Source organism: Bufo gargarizans, chromosome 2 (assembly GCF_014858855.1).
Source record: "Bufo gargarizans isolate SCDJY-AF-19 chromosome 2, ASM1485885v1, whole genome shotgun sequence".
In the NCBI taxonomy this organism is placed as follows: Eukaryota; Metazoa; Chordata; class Amphibia; order Anura; family Bufonidae; genus Bufo; species Bufo gargarizans.
The window spans coordinates 701673091-701683535 of record NC_058081.1 but is presented as its reverse complement, the minus strand read 5'-3'; the positions used below and the strand labels follow the sequence as shown (position 1 = coordinate 701683535).

General features: G+C 46.8%; 1 protein-coding gene across 9 annotated transcripts in view; it reads right to left on the bottom strand.

The window, feature by feature from the left end:
- Positions 1–1504: 1504 nt before the first annotated feature.
- Positions 1505–10445, bottom strand: part of EIF4G3 (eukaryotic translation initiation factor 4 gamma 3) — a 57419-nt gene continuing 48478 nt past the window's right edge. For all 9 annotated transcript variants that reach the window (XM_044282462.1, XM_044282463.1, XM_044282464.1 and 6 more), the window contains 15 exons: positions 10337–10441; positions 10125–10257; positions 9945–10039; positions 9598–9691; positions 9376–9490; positions 9076–9290; positions 8869–8975; positions 8617–8789; positions 8320–8445; positions 7594–7675; positions 5616–5714; positions 5373–5519; positions 5108–5189; positions 4886–5032; positions 1505–2803 (listed from right to left, as the gene is read on the bottom strand). In XM_044282462.1, the coding sequence (XP_044138397.1) occupies positions 2622–2803; positions 4886–5032; positions 5108–5189; positions 5373–5519; positions 5616–5714; positions 7594–7675; positions 8320–8445; positions 8617–8789; positions 8869–8975; positions 9076–9290; positions 9376–9490; positions 9598–9691; positions 9945–10039; positions 10125–10257; positions 10337–10441 (1902 nt within the window). In that variant the 3' untranslated portion in view covers positions 1505–2621. The remainder of the gene's footprint in view (positions 2804–4885; positions 5033–5107; positions 5190–5372; positions 5520–5615; positions 5715–7593; positions 7676–8319; positions 8446–8616; positions 8790–8868; positions 8976–9075; positions 9291–9375; positions 9491–9597; positions 9692–9944; positions 10040–10124; positions 10258–10336; positions 10442–10445) is intronic.

The window sequence follows — 10445 nt, the reverse complement described above, 5'->3', positions numbered from 1 at the left end:
GCAGCACTCATGTGGCCCCCAACCATGATACTCCCACCACCATGCTTAACTGTAGGCAGGACACACTTGTCTGGATATGATGCTCAGCACGTGGACTCCGCTTCTTTGGTCGACCATGGCGAGGCCTGTTCTGAGTGGAACCTGTCTTGTTAAACCGCAGCTCAGTTTCAGGGTATCTGCAATCTTCTTATAGTCTCGGCCATCTTTATGTAGAGCAACAATTCTTCATGAGGCGATATGTTGAACTTCCAGTGACCAGTATGAGAGTGATAACACCAAATGTAACACACCTGCTCCCCATTCACACCTGAGACCTTGTAACACACTAATGAGCCACATGACACCGTGGAAGGAAAATGGCTAATTGAGCACAATTTGGCCATTTTCACTTAGGGGTGTACTTACTTTTGTTGCCAGCGGTTTAGACATTAATGGCGGTGTGTTGAGTTATTTTGAGGGCACGCCCAATTTACACTGTTCTACAAGCCGTACACTGACTGCTGTACATTGTATCAAAGTGTCAGATTTTCAGTGCTGTCCCATGAAAAGATAGAATAAAATATTTACAAAAATGTGCGGTGTGGACTCACTTTTGTGAGATACTGTATGTGCGGGGGCAATTTTTTATGACTGCATTTTACTCATTTTGGGCTAAAAGTAATTTTTTCATTTGGTCTTTATTAACAATATTGAGCAGTTCTGTCACAAAAGGGTTAACTGATTTTCTAGCTGTGTGAATTGAACTTTTTACTTTTTGTCAGTCATCTAATAAACCGTATCTGTAAATAATTAAAATGTCAAAAACACTTATTTCAGCCACATTCTTTTCAGAAACATTAGAATGGAGCTATAATGAGTGTTTATAAGTTCAGAGATGAGGAGCCGTCAGCTGAGCTGCCTGATGGAACAGAGTGAGAATTCAGAGCCTTACTACTAGAGAAACTCATGGCTGCACAGAGACAATGGTTCACAATTGTTAATAAAGACCATTTTGAAAAAAATATAAAGCATTTTTAACTCAAAAGGAATAATAAAAAAAATGCCTCCCCTTTAAATGGGTTGTCTAACTTCCAGTGCCCATACTTTACCTGCTCCCCAATTCTTGGTTCTGGCTCTGTGGGTCCACTGCTGTCTTCACTACACCTCGGTCCCTGCATGTAAACCAAAGTGCAGTAAAGACCATGGTGGACCCAAGGAACCGCGAGTGAGGAGCAGGTAAGCATGCTTCCCTTGACAGGCCTCGCTAAGGGGGGGGGGGGCCTTACTTAAAAAGCACTTGGAAGTTGGACAACCCCTTTTTGAATAATGTCCTGCAGGTGGCATTATGGCACAGCACCACCTACAGTCTGGGAGGGAAGTATTGTAAATACTTCAATGATTATACAGCACTCCTCACCAGACAAATATAAAAGCTGTATTATGGATGAAATCAACAACAAAAAAATTATTGTAAAAACATACTAATTAGTTAAAAGACATGCAGAAGACAAAACACGACAGCACGCAGGGTACAGATAGTTTTATTAGCCTTTCTTTCCATAGGAAACCAGGCTAAAATGAATAGAAATACAACAAAAGAGAAAGCGTGGCACAGTGGCATGTGCCGTTATTGTGGAAAGCCGCAACTCGCACAGGCTCAGAGACACGCTCCCCCTCCTCTGCACCACTGTATCCCTGGAGGTTTTCTATTACTCCTCTATTTTTCTGCCAGTTCACTTAAAATACTGAATTTCAACAATTCTCTTTACCACGCTTCAGCAACACCGATTTGGTGGCAGCGAGTTGGCGCCTGTAATGGTCAATTTTTTTTTTGGGGGGGGGGGGGGCCCTACATCGTAGGGCTCGGCCACTGCTGCAGTGCTACATGCTGGCTGGACACAAGTGTCTGCATCCTTCAGTATTGCGTACCGCGCCAAAGCTCCAGTATTGACAGGGGGAGGGGGGTTTTGGGCCCCCCAAATCTTAAATGCCTCTAATGCATCAATACCCGGACACATGGGTATGTTGAAGAGAGGGCTTGTCCACTTCCAAAACCGAACCAGCGACTGCTGCAACCTCAGGGAGCCGACGCTCAAACTTTCCATAAAATGTATCTTTATATCCTTTTAAATATAAAAGGCAGGCTACAATGCGAGGAAGGAGCCGGGTTCCCATCCCGTGGCTTCTCTGAACAGAGGGAACGCCGCCTCATGAAGTCCTTGGACAATAAATTATTTTCTTTTTTTTTTTCTGAAATGATTTGTGGTTTCAAGTCTCTTGTCTATTTATAATTTTTTTTTTTTTTTCCATAAAAAAAAAAGCGACATGGGAAGGCATTTAAAAAAAAATTTACTTCTATAAATAGCGTGTGTGGGGGCAACGTTCCCCACAAAACTCAGGGGGTGACCTCCCCTCAAACGATTCAAATCAATGCTTGGACTGGTAAATTTCATCAACCTTCTGCGGATTTGTAGTTTATTCCCTTCACGCTTGTTTTCACCCACTGTTCTGTACCCTGATTGGCAAAGAGAGAGGAATGGGAGGGCGGAAAAAAAAATGTATATAAAGTTGCTGAACGTGACCCTGGCTGTGACTCCTCCTACCCAGCAGCGCGGTCATTAAAATGTCATTAGATTAGGTTTCTAGTTGTCCTCGGACTCCTCCTCGGCCTCTTGTAGCCACGTGAAAAAGGCAGTGACTGACTTTAGGGCTACACCTTTTCCATTCTGCTCTGCGGGGTCTTTACTGCTTTCCCACCTGTAGAAGGCGTCCTCGGAGATGACCTCTTCATCGTAGAGACAGTCAAAAAACATACGGAGCAAGTCTGCCAAGAAGAAGGTGAGAGTCAGTGGATGCAGCAAAGCAACACGTAAGAGCCGTCGGATGCAGCAAAGCAACACGTAAGAGCCGTCGGATGCAGCAAAGCAACATGTCAGAGCTGTCGGAAGCAGCAAAGCAACACGCCAGAGCCGGCGGATGCAGCGAAGCAACACGCCAGAGCCGGCGGATGCAGCAAAGCAACACGCCAGAGCCGTCGGATGCAGCAAAGCAACACGTGAGAGCCGGCGGATGCAGCAAAGCAACACGTGAGAGCCGGCGGATGCAGCAAAGCAACACGTGAGAGCCGGCGGATGCAGCAAAGCAACACGTAAGAGCCGGCGGATGCAGCAAAGCAACACGTAAGAGCCGGCGGATGCAGCAAAGCAACACGTAACAGCCGGCGGATGCAGCAAAGCAACACGTAAGAGCCGGCGGATGCAGCAAAGCAACACATTAGAGCCGGCGGATGCAGCAAAGCAACACTTCCAGACACTACAACCGTGAATCTACTGCCCCAACACGGGTGGCGCAAATACACTCAAAGGTGCCTGGTTTTCTGCGACTCATGGCAATAGAAAAAAAAAAAAGTGAGTGAGTCTTAACCCCTATTTTCAATTTCACTTTTTTATTTTTTTCCTCTCCAAATTCCAACAGCCATAACTTCTTTATTTCGGTCCACAAAGCTGTATGAGGGCTTGTTTTTTGCGTAACAAACTGCAGTTTTTATTGGTACCATTTTTGTTGTTTGTACGACTTTTTGACTACTGGTCAGGTTTTTGGGGGGACAAGATGACTAAAACATGGCGAATTGTGGTTTTAATTTTTTTTCCAGTTATGGCATTCATCTCACAGGAAAGTTTGTTTTAGATTTTAAAAGTTCAGACATTTTTGGACGGGGCAACATCTAATATGTTTATTTTTTAATAAATAAAAAGCACCCAAAGTTTAAAAAAAATGTATTGTTTATTTTTATATGTAAAATGGGGAAAGGTGGGTGATTTAAACTTTGGGTGCTTTTTATTTATTAACTGTTAGCCTCCTTAGGGGGCTAGAACCTGGGATCTTAAGATTCCTTGTCCTATTCACCCAAAAAGAGATTTATTCAGCTGAATAGGTTTTTTTACACTGCCCATGCTGAGCTGTGCCTCGTGCATAACTAGTTCAGCAGGCAGATTACCATGGCAGGCCTGAAAGGCTTCAGCAGTGTCCAGGCTGCCATGGTAACCAATCGGATCCTCGCGATTTCACTACGGAGGCTCCGTTTGGAAGGCAGAGGGAGCCGCGTCCCTCTGCATAACTCCACAGATACCGCAATGAGTGTTGACTGCTGCATCTGAAGAGGTAAATGACGGGGTTTGGCGGAATAGTTATTCCCAATCATTGCAGCCGGAGCAAACTGCTCCATACAAATGCATCGCATAACGCCGTACATGTACGCCATTATACGCAAAGGGGTTAAAAAGACTGTTACGGACTGGCCTATCCTAAGGAATAAGCCATCATTAGCTGTTCGGTGGTGGTCTGACAACCCATACCCAGCTGCGTGGGTGTAACTCTGTAGTCAGAAGTCGGCGCCAGGACTACACGTCTGTCCACCAGGGCCAGACTGACCATAGATCCTACCGGAAAACTTCCCAGTGGACCAGTGCCCAGGGGGCCATCTTAACCCTCCTCATGACCGCTAGCCAGGTAAGTAATGATCTGACACTCCCATCCTGACTTCTTAATTCAACTGTACTGCCAACCTGAGGCAACTGGAGTAGGACAGAACATGGAAGCTGGCACTGGTCACCACAGAGGGGCAGTTTTTGGGGAGGTGTTTTGTGATGCACTGTGGTAATTGGCTCTGCTGTAACACAGCTGTCACCTGCACAAGCTCCTTAGCTGGTGCCATATTTAAAATACTGACATCCGTCGTACATGCACGGTGGATATCGCTTAGGGATCAAGAGAATGAAACGCAGTGTCTTTAGTAAATGTGCCCACATTGCTCTCAGTGCCCTGGAAATGCCAACATAAGATAACGTACAATGCGGCGTTGCAGGCTGCCAGGTTACAGTGGTCTCCATGATAGGTCCATACTCACTGGGAGGTTGATCAAGTTTTACTATCAATGCTTGCAGTGCATAAAGTGCTTGTAGTTCTCTCTCCACATTGGAGTCCATGTATTTTAGTAAGACTGGAACCTTCTGTTTGAGAAAAGTAGTGTCCACGCGGCAGGAAGAACAGTCCCCTATGGAGAGACAGAGGCCGGTCACTCCCGGTAATCAGCGCGTGCGCAGAGAGGCCTTAAATGGAGGGGGCTCACCTATTATTGCCGCTTTGCATACTGCGGTCGTTAAAGCTCTCAGGAACGCAGGAGAACTCATCTGACCCTCGTCTAGGTTTGCCTGGATAACGAAAAGAGGCAGAAGATGTCACAATACTGAGCAGGAGAAACACAGGACAGCCTGACCCCAGCTGCTCCTACCAGCACCTGGACTGTGCAAGCAATCAGGGAGACCTTGAAACATGACCCATGTACAGGACAGTGCAGTTATCGAACACTGCGGCTCCTAAGGGTCTGTACTCACTTCTACCCAGTCAAATATCTGCTCGTCACTAGCGTTCTCCTCAAGAATGAGCTGCTCCAGCCGCTTGTTCAGCTCCTCCGCTGTCATCTCTTTCTTGGAAAGACTTTCTGATGGGCTGCAGCAGTCAGACAACGTGAAGTCCAGGTTCTGTGGGGTAAGAAGGAACACAGGGCTCATAGATGAAATACCGGGATAGCACCTACCTAGATGGCCACAGACGCTGATCATTGGAGGACCACCTACCTTTTCACTTACAAAACTCTGAACGTCTTCTCCTTCTGGCAACAAATCTTTCCACCTTAAACCAGTGTCTCTCCACAAAGCGGCCACTTTCTTATGGCTCTGGAACACACAAGTTTTCAGGTCACTTCAAGACGTAATGAAATTTGATTTTAAGTGATCTTAAAGAGGTTATCCAACACTAAACCTTTTTTTAACAGACCTCCTGAGAGTGGCTGGGACTCCCTGTGGGGTTCATACTTACCTGGTCCCTGCTGTATCGCTCCACAGCTGCCTCTGCAGGTCCCGAGTTAAGATCCTGTTGACAAGCGTCATGTGACCACTACAGCCAGCCACGTGTGCAGCACCACGTGACCCAGTCGCCTCATTGCTCGTGTTTATATCTATCCACCAAAAGGAATATACTAACCAAGAGGCTAAGACGTAGAAACACATGTTGGGGGCTGCCATGCCTCCCTGCCTGTAAGTCACCTAGACCAATCCGAGGGGAAGTGGCTTTGCCAAAAAAAGAACCTTAGAAGACTCTTAAAGTCTGACTTTTTGCAGCATGATTATGGGTCAAAAATGAAATATATATATCAAAATGTGAGTAAAAAAATAATTTCGAAGATGTTATTCCGCCACGAAAGTGATAATGGTAAATATCGCCAGATCTCAGACACAGAGGAGCAATGGTTCTAAGTTGACAGCAATATACAGACATCTTGGAACATGATCACACCCGAATATCTGACGTGATCCACCACCTGCAGAGGAAGGGTATAGACTGAGCCGTTGAGTACTGTGAGAGCCGAGGGAATAAAGCAGACTTATCCCAGTCTAGTTGTCGCCCAAAGAATAAACCAAACATGTGAATCAAAACTAAAACGAGAAACCAGAGAGTGACCATTGTCAGAGACGAGGGTATCATCAGAAAGGGAAACAACTTTATTCGGTGAGAGATGAACTTCAATGGGTGTTGGGGTGACTAATTGCAACTGGCAGTCTAGAAAAAAGAAAAGTGGGGAAAGGAGACATGCTTGCCACATTCCCCTTTCTAAAGGAAAGGGTGCAGATATATCAAGATTTGTTCTCATTCTGGTGATAGGGCTGAACCGATTACTCGATTGAATTGAGTAATTTGACACAAAAAGAATTATCCATGCAAATTTTTTGCATCGAGGATTCGTTTGTGTCATGCGACCATGGAGCGGGAGTAAAGCGCTTTCCATCACTTACCGCTCCAGGGTCACCCGCCGGCCCGTACCGCGCAGCACTGGATCCTGACACATCGTCAGGTCATAGTGCACATAAGTGCGCACCATGACCCGACGCTATGTGACGTCAGGATGACAGTGCAGCGCGCGGAGAAGAAGAAGAGGAAGGAGCTGTGGAGCGGCGCCCCTACAGGAAAAGTATTTTATTTCACTGGCCTGGGGGCAGATCTAATGGCAGTGGGGGGCATGAAGGGGCAGATCTGATGGCAGTGGGGGACATGGAGGGGCAGATCTGATGGCAGTGGGGGACATGGAGGGGCAGATCTGATGGCACTAGGGGAGTGGGGGACATGGCAATGGATGGCACGGAGGGGCTGATGGCACTGAGGCAGTATAGCTGAAGGCACTGGGGTGGGGGGGAGCTGATGGAACTGGGGGATTGTGGAGCTCCTCCTGCTTCCTTTGCTGGACCCTCCCACTCCATATTGATTGAATGGGTAGGTTCCTGCAAAGTCATCTCGCCTGGCCCTGTCAACTAAGTAGAGGGAGGAGAGAAGCATTAGGAGCAAGGGTGCACAGAGTGGCTTGGGCCCGCCCTCAATGCACTTAGCTGATCATTTGCATTAAAAGTGCTTTATCTCCAGAATAAAAACAAGGAATTGCTAAGTGAAAGGTGTCATTACATTCAGCTGAGCGAGCCCCAGAAGCCATGGAGCCTGGTTTATCAGTACTTTTCCTGGTGACATATCCCTCCAAGACCAATTCACAGATGATCGGGAACATACCATTTGTTTGCATAGAAGGTGCAACATTTCCGACAACAAAACACCGGTACGTCCCACAGGGAGCAGCGCCTTGTTAAACTCCCTGTTAAAACAGAAAACAGACATATTACCTTAGATTGTGAGCCCCACTGGGGACAGTTGGATGATAATGCCTGTAAAGCTCTGTGGAATATAGTAGCGCTATATAAGTGCAAAAAATAAGTAAATATTAACGAACACTGGAATATTGTCAGTGATGCAGGATCCCACATCTCCCAGTATAGAGTATGCTGGGCTGTGGTACACTGTGGGAAATTTCACATAACTAAACGATTAGTGTAGACTTCACAGAGTGGACATACGGCTATTCCGTTTGCAGGCAGGGCGGCAGAGATAGGGACGTCAATATGGATACTGCCCCACACCCTATACTATTGCTATGTTTGCTATACCCACTTACAATCACAGGAGATCGGAATAAAATTTTGCTTAACTTTTTTTAATTGTATATCTATAAGGGTGAATGGATATTAAATAATGAAATAAAGGTTATGTTTTAGAATAGTGTTTTTTCAGTGAGTCCCTAAACGATTAGTGTAGAAATATCCAACATTTCCTATAATAAAAAAAAAAAAACGGCAGCAGTGCGTCATGGGTGTTCAGCAGAGATCAGATGAAACTCATGTGTATATATGGGAAAAAAAGAATGCAAAAGAAAGGACATACATTACACGGGGAACAACTTACGTGATTAATTCTTTTAGAGATATGCCCCCATCCTTTAACATAGGGGTCACCAGCTCCGCCAGGTACAGCCAGATATGTGGGATATCAATTGCCATATCATCGGCCAGCTCGAGCGTCTCAGACAATCTGTAGAAAGAGGGTTGACAGTCGTCAGCACAGAGGAACTAACAGTCTAACAATAGGCTGCTCAGGGGGCAGGCTTCCTATAAATGTACCCTGCTTTACAAGTAACATGAATGCGAAGATCCCAGGTACCATGACAGGGTGCAGCGCCATGGACCTGTCTCCATATCTCACCCCGTGAAGAAATCCTGCTTGCTGAGCTTCCCGGACTGCACCAGCTGATACAGCAGTTGTCCCATGTGATCCCGGGTGATCTGACTCCTTTCCAGCGTGGACTCTACACCCACTCGAACAAAGACCGAGAGGGAGCCTTGTGCAGCGAGCTCCTCCACACACTGCATGGCCTCCTGGAGGCGCAAAAGAGAACAAGTCAGGGGTCAGGTCTGAGCAGACACATCGTTATCTCACTACAGGATTCTCTCCGACCTTAAAGTCGTTGATGTGCAGAAACTCATCTATAATGGCCTTTGATTTTCGTTCTAGCTCATCCTCTGACACTGGGGACTTGTCAGATTCTGGTGCCTCACACTTGGCTAAAGAAAAACACAAATATGTGATTGGTCCGTGTGACTATAGCTCTGGGTAAGACCTCCCGAGAACATGGCAGGAGGCGCTCTACAGGGAATCTCTAACCTGGTTCTCTGAGTTTCCGTTCTAAGCTCGGCGCCTTCTCCTGCTCTGTGGAGATGGGCAACGTTTTAGGCGTGTGCAGCGTTCCTCGCCGTTGCTCCTCTTGATTGTCTATTAGTTCCTTTGCACTGCTGCCTCGCAGGAAGCTGCTGGGGCGCGTGGCCGAAGCGGAGGGGGGAACGGGCTTGTCATTCCTCTCGCGGCCAGTGTTACCATGGCTGGAGAATCATATGAAACATCATATGAGGGTTGTCATATGCTCAATACACTGTCTAGACGTCTGTTCACATCACGGCCTGATACCTTGTTAATATTCTGCGGCTGTCGAGGTCTGAGACTGTGGAGGACACTGTTGGAGAGGCAGAAGGTTGTAGGGCAGAGAATCGATTCAGACTGGGGGCCCCTGGACGTAAGGACTCTGTCACGGAAACCAAAGACCGTTACAGTAAACTGGTCAACAGGAGAGCAGAGAACGGATTGCGATATATTAAAATTCCATCCAGAACCCCAGCAGCCGCCCCTCACCTGTCTCACTGGTCTTTGCCCCTCCACTGCTTCCTTTCCCCCAGCTGCCGAGCTGAGCTTTGGGCACTAGCTGGATCTTGTCATCAATGGTGGGCTGTGTAAAGGCAAGAGCAATCTAGTGAAATACATACACTCCCGAGAAAAGTTCTGGCAGAATCACATTGGCACTGCTTCTCTATGGGACAATCACGGATAACGGTGCCAACCTACATATTACCTTTGTAGGGAGGAATAGATGGAATATTAAATTACTGCTGCCCTATTGACCACAGGCAGGACGACACACAGCTTTTCAGCCCCCTATAACAATGCAGGAGTAAGCTGCAGATCAAACAGTCACATCTTACCTTGGTGATCTTCAGGAACTTGGTAGGGTCCAGGACTCTGTTATTCTTTGTACTTTGAACCATGTTCCATCCACCCTCCTCCACTCTCTGCACTCCTACCGGGACAAAAGACACCAATTAAAGGGCCAGTCATCTGATCAGAGGCTGCAGAAGCACCTGGTATGGGATGGGGGGTCATACCTGGCCTCCTCTTGTCTTTGGTCATCAGTTGCTGCACTTTCCTCTGCTCTTCCTGCTCTTCTATTTTGGCCTCTTTGTGGATCTGTTCTATAGTTTTTGGGCCCTGGTCCGCTCTCCGTGATACCCAGTTGCACTGCGTTAAAGTAAGAATAAAAGAGATGGGACATCTTATCCAACAAGAGGAACATGGTAAAGAGGATGGCAGCACATACCAGTCTCAGGTCTATGACATCCTGCAGCATGAAGCGGATCCGCGACGATGTTTTCCGCTCCTTCACAATCTTCTCCATCTGGTTGAAGTACTGATCCATGCGTGGCTGC